General features: G+C 34.7%; 2 protein-coding genes across 3 annotated transcripts in view; both read left to right on the top strand.

Annotated features, from left to right (window-relative positions):
- Window positions 1-1,172: 1,172 nt before the first annotated feature.
- LOC113511459 (allatostatin-A receptor) overlaps window positions 1,173-19,058 on the top strand; it is a 168,461-nt gene continuing 150,575 nt past the window's right edge. For both annotated transcript variants that reach the window (XM_052903377.1, XM_052903378.1), the window contains exon 1: window positions 1,173-1,720. The gene's annotated coding sequence lies outside the window, so the exon portion shown is untranslated. The remainder of the gene's footprint in view (window positions 1,721-19,058) is intronic.
- LOC128202582 (uncharacterized protein K02A2.6-like) lies at window positions 3,997-8,130 on the top strand. The gene has a single exon (XM_052903392.1). It carries the CDS (start codon window positions 3,997-3,999, stop codon window positions 8,128-8,130), a length of 4,134 nt encoding a protein of 1,377 aa, XP_052759352.1.

The raw sequence follows: 19,058 nt of genomic DNA, 5'->3' as shown, positions 1-19,058 counted from the left end.
GGCTGTTTCAGTTTGAAGGGTGGGATATGGCGTGAATTTACTGAGTACAGAAGAATGACACCTGAGTCCTCAGGAATGACAACGCATGGGGGGTATCATGGGTGAAACAGTATACTCTGCTATGTCCATGGTACTACTCATGTCTATAAGCGACGGTTACCACTTTCCATCAGGTGGGCCGTCAGCTTGTTTGCCATTCTAAGTTGTACAAAAAAAAAAGGATGTTGTACAAAATATGTCTTTATTTTATTTTTAAATTTATTTCTCGGCTATAGCTTTAATATTTTAAAGTATGACGCGTGGCTGTCAAGTCTTATCTGTATACGTTCCATTTACCGTCTATGATCCGTCAACGAACAATCTTGTTTAAACCAAACGTTCATAACACATGATCCCACGTCTCCATATGATATAATGGTGTTAGATTTTTTTTTTGTACGACATTGGTACTGATTTATTTCCGTTTTTTTCATACTAAATGTGTAAAAATTTAACTCAAAACAAATCAGATTTATATTTAATTTTTTTTTCTAATCCATTTTGATGAAATTTCCATGGGATTAATCTGTAAGTATATCCTTTCAAATGTATATTTAATTGATGGAGTTTTTTTTTTAATATGTGATAATGGAACGGTTTCCCAAAGAGGGTTGACGTCAGGCAGGCGGCCAGTCGTAAAACTATAAGCTAAATCCTTTAGTAATATGTATAAAACCATATTACGCCGACCCCGAATAATAATTGGGATAAAGGTAGGAAGATGATGATGATGATGTGATAATGGAACGGTATCTCCGCCTGCGCTATTGGTATACACCCGCGGAGCACTAGTGAAGGATGATAGGTGAGGATGAAGCAGGGCAGTTAGCCCATCGTGACGAATATATATATATATATATATATATATATATATATATATATATATATATATATATATATATATATATATATATATATATATATATGTGTGTGTGTGTGTGTGTGTAATCATAATATAGCTTTTAAAAAAAGGTGAGCGAACGATCCATCAAATGAGCAAGGCAACAAAACGAATTCTTGTTAAACAAGCCTCAAATCATAAGCACAATCTGATAGGACGTGGCGGCCTTACAAAAAACAATTCCAACCCTCGATAAGGCGCGGCGTTGTATTAAAATCCGTACTGTTTATCTGATAACCGGTGTATTTCGCCGGCAATCGATGCCGGTGTCGCATTTTCCTGACCGGTAAATAATATTTCATTAGTGGAGCACTTCCTCAAATATTTGCCGTTAGCGCCCACGATTTCGTTTCACGTCTCCGTTCCCGGCACACTCATTCTCTCCGGCGACGAAAGGAGCCGCACTGAAAGTCAGTCATTGTCGGGATTGTAGACAGGACGCTTGCCGCGTCCGCCGCCGCTCCGAACTTTGTTGGCCGTCGAAAACCGTCAGCGACTCGAACTGTTACTAAGTACCGGTAATTTCAAATATAACACGTACATCACTATTAATAAAAAAAAATAAATGTAGTAATTTATTTCTAGTGTTTTCAAAAGTTGTGTTTTATTTTTTAAATTTCGAACGTTCCGTTAATTATGATTTAAAAAGAAAATTGAGACTAAAGCACAGTGAGGTGCGGGTTTGTTTTAAGAAAAAAAAATATTCTTTTCTTCGACCTAATTTTATGAGGTGGCCGGCTCTTCGAGGACTTAATGGCGGCATCTTGACAACGTTTTAATGTGAGTAAATTACTGAGTCTTTTCGCTTTTTCTTTAGCCAATGTTTTTAGGGTGCTTTATAATGAGCAAGAAATGTATTTAAACAAGGTTTTCTGGAATAGATTATACTCAAATACTCATGAATTTATGAGTTCAAGTTTCTTTTTTATTTTGGTCGTGTAAAATTATTATAAAATCTTACGTATGATGTTTTTAGTTAAGGCAAAGAATTTGAACATGTTTTTCAAAAAAGAATTCTTAATTAACAGTAGTTTAATAACTAATGTTGGGTCAAAAAACGATGAAAAAAAATTTTTATCTACAATTTTTTTTCGTCGTTTTTTGCCCCAATATGGGTCATCATTAAATAAAAAATAATTTCATTGATTGAATATAAAGGTTAAATATAAAATGGTGTTAATGATTTAAAATTGAAAATATATAAAAATTACTTTAAGAAATATAGGCAGAGAAAGTAAAAGAAAAAGACCCTTAACATATTATATATTTTTATATTATACAGAGAGGGTAACTGAGAACAAAAACTTCAAATCCACTAACAGTATTTAAAACAAGACGTATAATAAATAGTAATCCTTCTCGTTAGGTTGAAATTAAATAAACAAAATGAAAAGTGCATATAATTGTTTCTTTTTTTAACCATAGTTGCGTCATTATGAAAATTTTGAAAAAAAAATAAATTAATAACTATTAAACGATTTCAAATTCGATTTGTAATTTAACAGATTATTAAAGTTCAGATTTTTATTTAAATTTTATATACGAATGTCTGGATCAAAAATATTTATCCGGATATTATTCTTTCTACTAGTCTCGCTAAAAATGCATCGTCAAAAACAGTTTCACATTTTTTTAATACCGGGATTTTTCATCCTCACCTATCATCCCTCACTGGTGCCCCGTTAGCGTATACTGGTAGTGCAAGCAGTGTTACCATTTTATTATCAACCATTGAAAAAAAAAAAAGACAAGAGATTGACAAATACAGAAACACTTTCATTTTGGTGGAAGGGAGAGCATATAGCTCTAACTGGTGAGATCGAGCCGATAGGGTCCCCTGGAACTCATCATGGTTATTTCCTAACAAAATCAAGGCCAACTGACCTGACTTCATCCTCGTTATTTCATCCTACACTGGTGTTCCGCCATTATACCATTCAACGTGATTCATTAAAAAGAAAAAAAGATGAGATAATGACACTTTTATATCGTCGGAAAACTCACCGCTTCTAAAAACAAAAGATTGTTGCCAAACCATTTTCTATGGAGAGACTCCATCTAGATTCTACAGATCTCGAGTTTTACATTCACGCCTTTTGCACGAACCTCTAGAGTGAAATAGATTAGAGGTATATGAGTACATCGTAGAATTTACAATCTTCTTTCACTCGTAAAGGGTTATATGTCAAGGGTAGGATACAAAGGGCATTATGTTAATGATACAGTCTTTACAGATTTTTGCGTCGGCGCTCGAGGTTTATTGCTAATCCTTAAAAAGAGTTATGCATTACCTTTTATAACTAGACTAGCGATCCGTCCCGGTTTTTCCACGCCCAAAAACATATATGCAATATATTTTTTTTTGATGGGTGAAAATGGTATGGTAACCCCGCCTGCGCTAACGGGATACGCTAGAGGTGCACCAGTGAAGGGTGATAGATGAGAATGAAAACAGGCCAGTTAGCCCATCATGATGAATTCATCAGGAATTAACCATGATAGTTTCCAGGGAGAACCGCGAGGAGGTCGACCTGGTTGGGTATATTACTAGGATTCTCAGTCTCCATTACTAACAATCCCTTTCCCCCCATATGCAACATATTCATCATCATCTACATGATCATTCCAGCCTTTAACTGTCCACTGCTAAATATAGGCTTCCTCTATTGGGGGGAGGGTTTCCAGTTGTTACCATGCTTAGCAGTTGGGTTAGGAATTACAGTTAGATTTTGGTGACGTTTTAAAAGAAACGCTGTTGCCCATTCTTTAATCATTCAGTTCCCTTAGTCGCCTCTTACTACACTCACGAGATAGGAAGGCGTTAAGAAGGGGGCCAATTCTATGCCGGGACCATTCGGCCTTAATACCAAAATACAAAGGTTTAATTCTTAAATTTATTATTGTAACCTATCCCTTGTTTACTGTTTGTTATATACTGGCCACCAGTCGCTAGTTCGAATTTTTATATATGTGAAATATCTATTGACATGTGTCACAATTATTCTATTCTAATAAAATAACTTATGTAGATATACGTATTTTATAAATTGGCGACGATGTCAACTATCGATACAAAAAAATTGAAGAAAACACGAGCCTCGCTACGGGGTTTACTCACAAAACTAGAAAATTATATCACGACTAACGAAACAATCCCTCAAGAAGAAATTCAGTCAAGACTTCAATCACTTCAAGAAACATTACGAAAATTACAAGAAATTCAACACGAAATAGAAACAGAATCACCAGAGGAACAACTTAATGAAGAAATAGAAACAAGGTACGACTTTGAAGAGAAATGTACAATTTTAAAGACCAAACTTTTGATACTACAAAACAGAAATCACGAACCCACCGCAGCACTACAGCTATCCCCATCACCTTCGAGCACCAATTCACGTCAAGACAGAAATCCCAAAATGAACTTTCAACCATTTCAAGAAAAGGAAACCTTTAAAAATTTTACGAAAAGATTAACAGTATATTTCTTATTAAACAACATTGAAGACCCTAAAATTAAAGTATATATATTACTATCGGCGTTATCTCCTGAACTTCATGAAAAGTTACACGACCTATGCTCTCCTGAGGATCCAATTAATATGAACTTTATAGAACTTACTCGTACACTGGATGACCACATAGATCCAAAACCGAGTGTATGGGCATTACAACATAAATTTATTACACGGGTACAAAAAGAGGATGAAACAGTAGCAATGTACGCCTCCGAATTAAAGAAATTGTCCAACAACTGTGAATTCAAATGTCAAAACTGCCATAAACCAACCTTAGAAAGCTTTATATCACTGCAATTTATCCGAGGATTGAAGGACAGTGATATAAGAATAAGAATCCTACAAGACCGAGAAACTCCACCTTTTACGAGATTGGTACAAATAGCTACATCCATGGAAATGGGAAAATCGGAAAACATACGAATGTCTACAGACATCCACAGATATTCTGACAGCCTCAATAGAATTACAAATATAACAAATAAAAGTAATTATGCTAATACATCACCATCTCAAATACAAAATCGAAGACTACCAATAACAATAAAAGAATTGAAAGGAAAATGCTACCGATGTGGAAAAAATGACCACCAGTCTAAAGAATGTGGTGCTCTAAAATCCATTTGCATGAAGTGCAACAAAACGGGTCATCTAGCGCGTGTTTGTTTACAAAGAAACCTAAATATGAATAAATTAGATGATACGACAAGTAATACGAGTGATGACAACACGGGGGATATTAATCTCATGAAAAGTGAAATATCAGAAAAATACATGATCCCAATAAAAATTGAGAACATACCAATCAATATGGAATTTGACACTGGAGCAACATTGTCATCAATATCCCTGAAACAATTCAAGAAATTGAATATCAGAAACCGAATATTCAAAACTGATATGAGATTAAGAACATACACTGGAGAAATTATTAAACCCTCAGGAGTTGCTTACGTCAAATATGCATATAAAGATCAGACCTTTAATGGAAAATTATATATAATCAACCAAGACGTTGACGCAATTTTTGGCAGAAGCTGGATGAAAGAACTTACAATAAAATTATCAGATATCAATATAATACGAAATTCAGAACCATCTACGAATCTTGATCAATTATTAGAAGAATATACGAACACTGTATTTAGGACCGACTTAGGAAAAATACCAAATTACCAAGCTCATCTGAATCTCAAGGATAATATACAACCTATATTTATTAAACCTCGTCGTATACCGTATGCTTTAAAGGAAAAAGTTGATGTAGAGATAGAGCGACTATGTTCAGAAGGAATCTTAACTAAAGTGGACCATGCGGAATGGGGAACTCCAATCGTACCGATCATAAAACCTAACGGCACTATCCGTTTATGCGCAGACTATAAGGTAACCCTTAACAAATGTATCAAGGATGAACAATACCCAATCCCCATAATTGAAGACATATTCGCAGAAATGAATGGAGGGAAATACTTCTGTACCTTAGATATCAAACAAGCCTACCTAAATTTAGAAATGGATGAAGAAAGCGCCCTTCTACAAACGTTAAGCACACACAAGGGAACTTATAAAGTAAATCGATTGATGTTCGGTGTTAAGGTAGCACCTAGCCTATGGCAAAAATTTATGGATCAATTACTTCAGGGACTAGATGGAGTCAAATGCCTTTTTGATGACATTATTATTCAAGGAACCTCAGAAGATCAACTCCTATCACGACTGAGACAAGTTCTTCAGAAACTCAAAGAGAGTAACCTGCGCGTCAATAGAGAAAAATGCAACTTTTTTAAGCGAAGTATTAATTACCTAGGACATATAATAGATGAAGATGGACTACATAAAAATAAAGACAAAGTGAAGGCCATTATGAAAACAGAGAGACCAAAAAACGTAAATGAATTAAGAACCTTTCTTGGTATGGCGAATTATTACAATAAATTTATACCCAACTTAGCCTCAATAACAAATCCCCTAAATGAATTACTAAAGAAAGAAAAGGAATTTCAATGGTCCTCCAAATGTGAGACAAGCTTTAATAAAATTAAACAGGAGATATTGAGTGAAAGAGTACTCATTCATTTCGATCCCAAAAAACCATTGATAATAGCCACGGATGCTTCTCCAACAGGATTAGGAGTTGTTTTATCTCATAAACTAAAGGATGGATCTGAAAGGCCAATCGCATTTGCTTCTCGATCACTTTCAACTAGCGAAAAGAAATATAGTCAAATCGATAAAGAAGCTACAGCCATCTTTTGGGGTATAAAAAAATTTTTTCACTACTGCTACGGTCGGAAGTTCACACTGATAACTGACCATAAGCCTCTTACCTCAATCTTTCACCCACACCACACACTTCCAGCCCTAAGCACAATGAGACTGTTCCATTACGCACATTTTCTATCAGGATTTGATTACGATGTAGAATACAGACCGGCATCAAAACATTCAAATGCTGATTATTTATCAAGATTTCCAGTGGAATATGTAAAAGAAAATTCTAGAGATCAACACTGCACATTCCAACAACAACAAATTAATACGCTTGATGTCCGACCAGAACTTATAGCTAGAGAAACAAAAATAGATGAAGAACTTAAAATATTATTGGAAGCACTAAAAACAGGTCACTCAGTACGACAACATGGCTATAACGATAACGAACTTACACTTCAAGACAATTGCATTTTGAAAGGAACCCGAGTTGTAATACCGCACAGCCTACGTAGCCGTGTTCTTGACGAACTACACGAAGGACATGTTGGTATTCTTAAAATGAAATTATTAGCACGCAGTTACATATATTGGAAAAATATAGACACAGATATTGAAAACAAGGTAAAATCTTGCAGAGCATGTCGATTACAACAGAATGAACCCCCAAAAGCGCCACTACACCATTGGGAGCAACCTACAGAACCCTGGCAACGACTGCATATCGACTTTGCCGGACCTGTACAGGGTTACCAACTTTTAGTTGTCATAGATGCCTTCACAAAGTGGGTTGAAATCTATCCTACTAAGATTACTACAAGTTCGTGGTGTATTACTAAACTGAAAGAACTGTTCACTATATTTGGAATACCACATACATTAGTATCAGATAATGGACGACAGTTTATATCTCAAGAATTCGACTGTTACCTTTCCAACTGTGGTATAAAACACTCAAAATCAGCTCCCTACCATCCAGCGACTAATGGCCAAGCGGAGCGCTATATACAAACAATAAAAAGGGCGCTACGTGCAATGGAGGGGGAGAGGGGTGACATTAATGATAAACTTCTGACCATTAAGACACGACTCAGACGTACCCCGACCTCCAATGGTCGAACACCATATCAGCTTCTGTTCAATCGAGACATTAGAACCAAGCTCCATGTCATGTTCCGTACCACACCACCACTAGCGGTAGCTGAATTGAACAACAGGCCTCCTGTCAAACAAATGTATATAACAGGTGACCGGGTCCAGGCTAGAAGCTACTCTGTACGCGGGCCAAAATGGGAATTTGGCAATATAGTAAATAGACTGGGACGATTGCACTACGAAGTACAGACCGACCAGGGAGCTGTGTGGCGTAGGCACGTGGAGCAGTTGTTACCGGCTCCAGGAGTCCAGCAGTGCAGAATAGCGGCGGAGGACTGTTATATACTGGCCACCAGTCGCTAGTTCGAATTTTTATATATGTGAAATATCTATTGACATGTGTCACAATTATTCTATTCTAATAAAATAACTTATGTAGATATACGTATTTTATACTGTTGAACAAATTTTCCTCATGTTTAGCCATAAACTTTGTGTGCCATTTGCATCTAGCTACTAACTTGAACACTTTAGATATCATCTCTCCATGTCGCGAGGGTCGCTCCTAACTACGTCTGCCTGCACGGGATTACATCGTAACTTCGGAAACTTTTCCTCGGATGCTCGAGCTATTGTCACAATACAAATGCTTTACCAGGATGCAAAGTTTTATCAGAATGAAAATTTTGATTCGGATTTTTTAAGTTTCGTCAGATACCTTCCGTAAAAAAAATATCTAAATGACTTTGAAATCCGTACCAAAATCCGTTGCGTGATTCAGAAAGAGTAAGAATAGACAGACGTAGACAGCGATACTTTTTTTTTTATAATACAGGGGTCAAACGAGCATGCGGCTCACCTGGTGGTATGTGACTACCGCCGCCCATGATCACCCACAACACCAGCGGCATTGCAGGTGTGCTGCCGGCCTTTTAAAAAGGAATATTCTCTTTTCTTGAAGGTTATGATGTCGTATCGGTTCGAAAATACTGCTGCTGGAAGTTGATTCCAAAGGGTGGTTGTGCGTGGAAGAAAGTGCCTCGAAAACTTTCATACTGTTCAGAGATGTGAGTTTACCTGTAGGTATCTTACTGATATAATTAATATGTAAATGGACGATGTCTGTACACCGAAGTTATTAAAGGGAAATTAATATGAGAGATCTTATAATAAGGCTAATAAAGGCCAAAACAATAATTATTAAAAAAATTTATTTGTCTGTGTGTTTATCATCTTCGGCATTTACCAGAGGGAGACTTTGTACAAAAGTCGATTGCTTGGGTACCTCTGTCCCATTCGTGTTTCTACCGTGAAGCAGTTGTGTTTGCATGGCTGTGTTTCGGTTTGAAGGGTGGGATATGGCGTGAATTTACACGGTACAGAGAAATAACATCTGAGTCCTCAGGAATGGCATCGCATGGGGGGTATTTAGGGCGAAACAGTATACTCTGTTATGTGCATGGTACTGCTCATGTCTATAAGCGACGGTTACCACTTTCCATCAGGTGGGCCGTCAGCTTGTTTGCCATTCTAAGTTGTATAAAAAAAAAATAGAAATTTAACATTTGACAAAAACGCATGGGGGGTATCAAGGGCGAAACAGTATACTCTGTTATGTGCATGGTACTGCTCATGTCTATAAACGACGGTTACCACTTTCCATCAGGTGGACCGTCAGCTTGTTTGCCATTCTAAGTTGTATAAAAAAAAAAAAATAGAAATTTAACATTTGACAAAAACACAAAGTTACAAACCCAAGATACAACGGGCCCCACACTGGGCGAACGATTAACAATTCACAATCTGTTGTAATAAAAAATGGCGAAATTACGGGAGAAACAGTTTTAGTTTACAATTCTAGACTGTTGACTTCTCAAAAGATTACTGTCTACCTCATCTGATATTGTAGTCGCGAATATATACATATATATATATATATATATATATATATATATATATATATATATTTTAGATAGACAACCAGAACAACAATTGATTGCTTTTCGTTTGCTTCCTTCCTCATTCCCAATTCCAATCACTGATTTATCCAACTTCAGAGCCCCAGCTTCTGATAAGAATTATATAAATGAGAATTGATTGCAAAAAGAATTTTTGATATTGGATATTGTGAGACAGAAAGTACTTTATTTTTCGTTATTATCTGTACCTACATCTGTGGTAGTGATGTGCCGGATCGTTAAATTCGCGGATTCCGATACGAATACGGATTATCAGTGTCTAGATCCGCGGATATGAATACGGATGTTTATATTGTTTATGATTTAAGATATTTTATACTAGCTGTTTCACGTGTCTTTGTCTGCATGCACAAGTACATAAAATATATGTTAAATTACGATATGAATTACAAGTATATCAAAGATTCATTATAAATGTATAAGTCAGTTTGTTTGTTTGTTGCCTCTAGTCACTGTAACTGCTCATCCAATTGGTATAAGATTTAATATACATGTAATATCTTATTTCTAAGTACCGAGTACATTATTAGAGATTGCGTTGCTCAATGATTTTATGTGATGTTATAAATAAAACCATTAAACACGTTACCCTCTTCTCCTCCACAGTCGGGTAATACAATCTTCATAATTATAATAATTCACTCGTAATTTACGACGCCATTAAGCGACATATACTCGAACGATATGCGAGTAGGTAACCGTAAATACTAAGACACGTCGAACAATTAATTTTCGTAATTACATCCTTAAAAAGAGAAATTGCAAGTTTAAAAATATAAATACTTCTTGTATGCTACAATACGTATCATATTATTTATGTTTAATATTATGATTTTCACCATCGTACAACCCGCCACAAACTAAAGTTTCATCCCAACCATCTGGACGAGTGGCGGTCTCCCACCGTGCGTTTTTCAAGGCACTTTCTTCCACGCACAACCATTCTTTGGAATCAACTTCCAGCAGCAGTATTTCCGAACCGATACGACAACATAACCTTCAAGAAAAGAATATATTCCTTTTTAAAAGGCCAGTGTCGGTGTTGTGGGTGACCATGGGCGACGGTAGTCACTTACCATCAGGTGAGCTGCATGCTCGTTTGCCCCCTGTGTTATAAAAAAAAAAATATACATATACAATACGAATCGTATTAAAATTGCCATGTGGTCTTGGCATACAATGACACAGCCGTTCCTTTACCGTGCGTGTCGTAAGAGGCGACTGGAGGAGCTTAATAGTCGACGGCTGGGTAGCAGCGTTCCTCTCAAAACATCACTAAAGACTAATTTCAGCTGCCAATCCGCCTGCCAAGCATGGAAACCACTGGCAAAACTTTCCTTAAGAGAAAGCCCTGTGTACAGCAGTGGACAATTATATACAGCTGCTTAGCTCCGGGGGGAAAGGCATTGTCAGCAATGAGCTTGAACAGCCCCATTGCTAGCAATATGCCCTATCAGGTCGACTTCCACGTGGTTCCCCCTGGAAACTATCGTGAACAATTCTTGTTGAATTTGTCACGATGGGCTAACTAACCTGTTTCATCCTTACCTATCATCTTTCACTGGTGCCCCGCCGGTGTATACCGATAGCGCGGGTGGGGTTACTATTTCATTATCACCCATAAAAAAAGTTGCTTAGCACCAGAAACGCTTGTGGGACGAAGGGAGGACAGATGGCTTTTGTGCTGTCTCTTTCTGGTGTTATAATTTATATTTATTATAATAATTATAAATTATAAAAATGAATATAAATATAAAAATGACATATAATTTTTGATGATATAGCATCTAACGCTAGATTAGCAAAATATAATATATTTTTTGCCTTGCCACGATCGTCTGGACTAATAGTCGCAATCGAATAACGGGTCATCCCTGTTGTAAACTTTTGCCGTGTAAATATATTTATTCATTTATTCTTTATTGACCACATTACAAAAAAAAAAAAAATGTCTGGTACAAAAGGCGGACTTAATACTATATAAAATTATCTCCAAAGGTCCAAAGGTGGACTACCTTTGGCTAAACAGAAATGAAAATTGTTTGCAAATAAATATTTATACGTACGTATCGATATATTTACAAATCTCAACACACCCAATGGGGAACTGCTATATATATATTATATATTATATATTATAATTATATAAATATACATACATGGATACATTAAACAAATATTACGTAAATATACAAATATATATGTTACATATTTGGTCACAATCGCAGGAAACAGTATTTTACATATCAGTCAAACACTGTGGGATCGAAATCCCTTATGGATACTAAATTTTATTCAGCAGTTTAGACCTTTAGGGATATATTGTCAAAATTCGAGTTTGAGATAAGCACTTCCGGACGGATGTAGTCGCTTTGAATCGTAGTTAAGTTACCCAGAGCAGGTTTTACTTGTAAGGGTCAAATGTATTATCTATCCCCCGGGAGCAAAGTTGTGTTCAAAGTTGTTTATGTCTATAAATAAACAAACGTAATTAAGATTGTCTTTCACAAAAAAAAAACCGACTTGAATAGTGTCAAAAACATTGCCAGAGGCATAGTTATGTTTTTTTAATAAAACTTAGAACGACAAACAAGCTGACGGCCCACCTGATGGAAAGTGGTAACCGTCGCCTATAGACATGAGCAGTACCATGGACATGCCATCATCATGCAATCATCATCATCATCAGTTAATTGTCCACTGCTGAACATAGGTCTCCTTGAGTGATTTTGGCAGTAGTTGTCACGTTTGGCAAGCAGGTTGGCAACTGCAGTTCGGTTTTAATGATGTTTTAAGAGGTACGTTGCTCTCTATTTCTCGACCATTAAGTTTTTTTTAATGGGTTGAAAATGGAATGGTAACCCCGCCTGCGCTATCGGTATACGTTGACGGGGCACCAGTGAGCGATGATAGGGGAGAATGAAAGCAGCAACTGACCTGCTTTCATCCTCACCTATCATCCCCATCGTGAAGAATTCAACAAGAGATTAACCGCGATGGTTTCCAGGGGCAACCGTGTGGAGGTCGACCTGATAGGGTATATTGCTAGTAATGAAGCTGTTAGAATCCATTACTAACAATTCCTTCTTCTCCGATCATTAAGTTCCCTACGTCGCCTCTTACGACACCCACAGGAAAGGAAGGGGTGGCACATAATTAGTCGCCTTGATATATACCATCATGTGGGGGGAAAGGGATCGTTAGTAATGGAGACTAAGAATCCCATTGCTAGCAATATACCCAACCAGGTCGACCTCCTCGCGGTTCCCCCTGGAAACTATCATGATTAATTCCAGATGAATTCATCATGATGGGCTAACTGGCCTGTTTTCATTCTCATCGATCACCCTTCACTGGTGCCCCGCCAGCGTATCCCGTTAGCGCAGACGGGGTTACCATTCCATTTTCATCCAATAAAAAAAAATATATACCATCATGTGGGTTTACCATCAGGTGGGTCATATGCTTGTTTGCCACCTCAGTGGTATAAACAAAATCTTTTTTTAATTAAAAGGATTTACTTACAGATTGATTTTGTAGATATTTTATCAAAATCGGTTCAGTAATTTAGTTTTTCTATCAGAGTAACTGGTTTTGCCACAAATGAAGTCGGTTTTGTAAAATACAATATAAATATTCATACCACAAATGTGCCAGACGAGAGTACAGTTCTTCTGATGGCATACGGTTACTGTAATTTTTGGAAGTCTTCAACATCAAGAGTGTCGCATGTGTGACATGTGTGTTACTAACAGTAATGAAGGAGAGGTCTTAAAAGTCCTGTATTTCATTAGATCAGAGCAGAGACACAAGTGAAAGTAAAACAAAAGATCAATATTATATATATATATATATATATATATATATATATATATATATATATATATATATATATATATATATATTGACCTTTTGTATATTTTTATATATTTCTTTGTTGCACTTGAACAAAAGATACAGCGATTAGATTAACAACTTGTTAGTAAGGGTAGGCTTATCTCTAAAAGAGATCTCTTCCAGCCAAGCCAGTGCAGTTAGAGAGAAAATAATTTATTAGCGAGTTAATTTAGTGCAGGAAAGGTACAGTTAAAAATAATATACATAAAATAAAAATATACATATTTTTGATATATATATATATATATATATATATATATATATATATATATATATATATATATATATATATATATATATATTATCATGTATTATTAGTTTAAAAATGAGATTTCAATCTTTTCTTTTACTTTATAAAAAATTAATATAAAAAAACTGCCAGATATTTTCATTAAAGTTCTAAGGCTGATTTTCCAGTCTTATATTTTTATTAGTTCTAAAGTCTATACAATTTCTTTTTTAATATATATTTAGAATGTAATCTAAGCTGAAGCTGCAGCTAATCTATTCAATGGAAAGTGGTTAACGTCATATTTTCTATTATTCTCTATGAACCTACAGGTTGCTTCAAAAAAATGTATACACACTTTAAACTATTGTAGTTTTCCCGCTTTACAAGGCTAATGTTATATTTCTTCGCCAGGTGCCAGCATAATCGTCTCTCTATGTTATATTATCAGTTGGAATTTGTAATATTAACATGGGGGACGTACGTTTGAGTTTTGAAGAACGTAAGCAGGCCAATCGAGTTTCCAGCACGCTCTCCAGACCTTACACCACTGGATTTCTTCTTGTGGGGCACAGTAAAAGATGAGGTGTACAAACGTAAACCACGTAACCTAGACATTCTTTGGAATGAGATTCAAGCAGTGTGTAGAGAAATCTCATTGGACGTTTTGATACGATGTACAGAATCAGTGGTGACTCGTACTCAGAATTATATTGATGCTGCAGGTCACCAATTTGAATAGTATTAACATTTGTTATTTATGTTTCATTTACATTGGACTTTCAGCTTTCTATTTTCTTGAAATTTAACTTTGTAGAACGGTAAATAAATTTTCTATGGAAGTTCAAAGTGTGTATACATTTTTTTGAAGCACCCTGTATATCGGTCTATTATAAGCCTGTTTCAATAGTAATAAATAAATAAATAAACTTAATAAAAATGCAGATAAACGCATAATTAATGCAACTATAAGACAGTTAATGATGCCTCATCGAACTGCTCGCCATCGACAGGGAATTCATTCTCACACGCTTGAACCTAAATGCTCGTATACAGTGCGGTTTTAAAGGAATTTTCTCTCGTGAACGCTCAAGTTGTGGAATGAGTTCTCTGTCGAGGTTTTCCTTAGAAACTACAATATGGTTTCTTCAAAAAGGCTATATTAAGGTTTCTTCAGGGGCAGTAACGTGCACGTGACACCCCTAGTGTTGCAGGTGTTGCGACTTGTATTGAGACGACGAGGTTGGTACAGACGTATATTTCCAATGAATTGGGACTAACTCTTAACCGAGATGTAACTGACAATATTAACAAATAAAAATGATCTAGTAGACTTAATACAAATACAGCAAATCAAGACAAAAATGGTGGGGCGACACATTGGCCTAGTATGTGCAATTATTTAAATTTTTCAGTAAATTCAAAGAACTTCTTTATTGTACTGCACGCATAAACATAGGTATGACTCCATACAGGCATCCATAGGTTACAGTAGCCGTTTACCTTCAGACTGTATTTTTTTTGCCCATCTTTGTTGTATAAAAAATGTCTTCTAATATTTAATAAAAACCGATTAAATGATTAAATGTCTCGATTTGTAACTAATTCAATTTTCGACAGTGTTTCTCTAAAAATTCCAACGGAATTTGGCACATTTTCATTAAGTTTCATTGAAAGAGACTACAGCCAGATCGGTCGAACGTTCTCAAGTGATGCGTCCACCAACGAGCAGCATTTCATGTTTATTTATATAGTTTCTTGGAAATGCCGTGTCTATTTTAATTTTGCCCTCTTAAATACATCAATTGAGTTGACAGAACAATCGGATCACGGAGTTGATCCTGTTATCGCAATTGCCTCCAGCAATGTTCCGTGGTGCCCTTCTTAGAAAAGTTGAAGATCAAGAACAAATCGTCCGTTGTTAAGTCAAATTTTCGCCTTCCAGCGATATTGCTTAATTCTGAAACAACACAATGTACAGCTTGTCTCTATTGTATTGGATATTATTCTATTGAAGTTTTCGACAAAATGAATGGTATTGTAAGAATTTTAGAATTGTTAGAACTTCGTCGTATTGCAGGTATGTTATTCGCGTTTATTGTGAACAGAATTTTGTATTGTAGGCACGATTATTGTTAACAGAATTATTACGTTTGTATTTTCAAATCTATTAATTACTTCACGTCGATTAAATTTCAAAACAGAACTTATAAGAATTAGACGAAGATTTTGTCTTGATGACATTTTTATGAATACGCTTGTTTCATTCGTGTTTCTGCTATGAAGCAGCTGTATTTTTTTATACAACTTAGAATGGCAAACAAGCTGACGGCCCACCTGATGGAAAGTGGTAACCGTCGCCTATAGACATGAGCAGTACTATGGACATAACAGAGTGTACTGTTTCACCCATAATACTCCCCATACGTTGTGATTCCTGAGGACTCAGGTGTTATTCCTCATTTCTAATTCGATCCCTCCAGTTAATTTTCTCCATCCTTTATTTTAATGTACTTTGTCTAAAATTACATGGTCGTTAAAAGCCCGTGCATGATCGACTCATGTACATTTGTCATTCAAGTAATAATTTAATGTATAAAAGGCATTGTTCAATAGGTGTTCTTTGATAACAGTTTTAAATTTATCAAAATGTCATATTTTTAGGCAACGGTTACCACTTTCCATTCAAGGGGTCAGCTTGTATATATATTTAATGTTGAAGAATTTTTACCATAATTATTTTATTTTTAATTTTTTTTTAAAGATGTCTATATATATAATTAAAATTTATATATATATGTATATATATATATATATATATATATATATATATATATATATATATATATATATATATATATATATATATATATATATATATATATATATGAAAAGAAAAGGTGACGGTATATAATATATGTAAAATACGACGAATGACGTGAATGTAGCCGCTGATTGGTAGGTCGTCGTAATTCGCTCCACACTTCACGATCATTGCAGCAACCATAGCTTATGTAGTAACACATACATTTATATTAAACTAATTTTTACTTGCTAGAAACTAATAATACAAATTTTTCGCTAAATCGTGTTCACTTTGTTACTGTAATTTTAATTCCTTTACCATTAGTATGCGTGCAACTATGGTATTAACATTTGGTACGCAGGACTGACCATCATTAGTAGAGTCTCCAAGTCCTTTCCCATCCTCATCCTTATTCGTAACGTGCCCATATCGAGCTAACCTACTTAGTTTGGGTATTCTGCAGATTAGCAGTGGGATTACGCCAATATCTGTATATTGGAGTTACAATATATATTAGGCCAATAACAGATGAATTAAATGTCATTTAAATAAATAAATAAATATTACTTTATATACTAATTTGGTTATAATTGAATTAGCAATTTTCGGTAGCAAAGTGTTAAATTGTTTTTGTCTCTCATTTTAATTTATATAATAAAAATTAGTTTATTCATCTCCACAGATTACAATGCATATATTATTTACTTAATACAAAATAAAATTTATTTATTTTATTAATTTATATGAATCTACACGAATGCCAACTTAAACTAAGATCACGGATGACAAAATGACAAATTGAAATCATTTATATTTTCAAAGAAAGCTACTAAAATAGAAAATCAGTGTTTTGCTCTTTTAAGAGCAAAGTAATAAATTAAGTGGCGATTATTTTGAGTTACTACGCACATACATGAAAAGTAAAATAATTATATTACTTCTCTTATGTAATTTCCTTTTTTTTTATACATTTTTTCTTTTTTTATGGTTGTCTATTTGAATCTGTTATTTTTTGTATAGTGTAAGTAATGCAAATAAATTATATATCTATCTATGAATTTGTACATTTTCCTCAAAGAAAACATAAATAATAATATTATAAAAAAATTTTGCCTCAAAGGACCAGATTAATTACCAGAGCGATAATATCGACTTTTGTACCTTTATGTATATATTTTAATCGGTACCTTATGCTACTGTATTTCACTTGAATTTTCTAATTGTCATTGTATATTTTTTTATATTTTTGGCGCAATAAATAGTTAAATAAATAAATAAATAAAAACCCGTATCAGTTCCATAGTTATCTATTATGTCTATTATTATTATTATTATCTATATTTTGAAATATAATTTATCATTTTTAGTTTAAATATAATTTGTATATTTTCTGTAATTCCTCAAAATTTATGTAAGTAATTTAATTATATAAAGTACGGTAGCCTGACCTTCGTAACACAGGATTTTCCTAGCATCAAGACCAGAGACATTTACTGTGCACCAATATGTAATATATATGCATCTTTTAATCACATATGTATATTTTTATTGAACAATTTATTGTTATTTTTTAAATTTCTACAAAATTCTCATTTCCCCTCTTAAGGAGAGGAGATGGCGAACTAACCCCCGGCAGAAGCACAGTCGGCCGGGGTTCAGGGCCCCAGGGAGAGAAACCGGCGTATAATGCGGGCAGAATCTAAGAGCAACGCTTTCTGCATCATTCCCGGGAGTGAGCCGCCTCGGAATCAATATTGTTATTATTATTTTTATGTTTAGGAAAATCACTCACATTCCTTTAAAATACCCTTAAAATAATACCAATATTTTCAATTATAACGCTGTAGAGGTACCATTACATTTAACATGATAATTTAAGTTTAATTTCAACCTACACACGCAATATTAAAAATAAACCTCTTGAACCTCGGCAACGTGTAATATTTTTTTTCTAAGAACCATTATATGTACATTTAATATAAGAATAAAAATAGGAATAAAGGAGAATTGTTATCAAATACACCGTCCGAAAATAAAGCAACTACCCACACGTGTGTAATGTAGGCGTCAAATACCCGGGTGTTAGGTTAAATAAAAAAATAAACGGTTTATAATGACTTATAGAGGATGGAACATATTTGATTAAATACTAAGTTGGAACTATCTAAAGCCTAGCCTTAAACTCATATATAGTCACACGTTCAGATACAAATACACTATAATATAAATTCGAGTCACACTTTTTTACTTATATTTTAATGCATTCTTATTTACCCCAGCATATAATTAGTTTTTGTTTTAATGTTATACATATCGAAAGCTATTTCTTTTGTATACGCGCTGTATCTGAATTTTTTTATGTACTCACCATCACCTTTTT

Source organism: Galleria mellonella, unplaced genomic scaffold (assembly GCF_026898425.1).
Source record: "Galleria mellonella isolate WM207_F2 unplaced genomic scaffold, CSIRO_AGI_GalMel_v1 utg139, whole genome shotgun sequence".
NCBI lineage: Eukaryota > Metazoa > Arthropoda > Insecta > Lepidoptera > Pyralidae > Galleria > Galleria mellonella.
The sequence above is the reverse complement of the archived record's forward strand: the minus strand, read 5'-3'. Positions and strand labels throughout refer to the sequence as shown.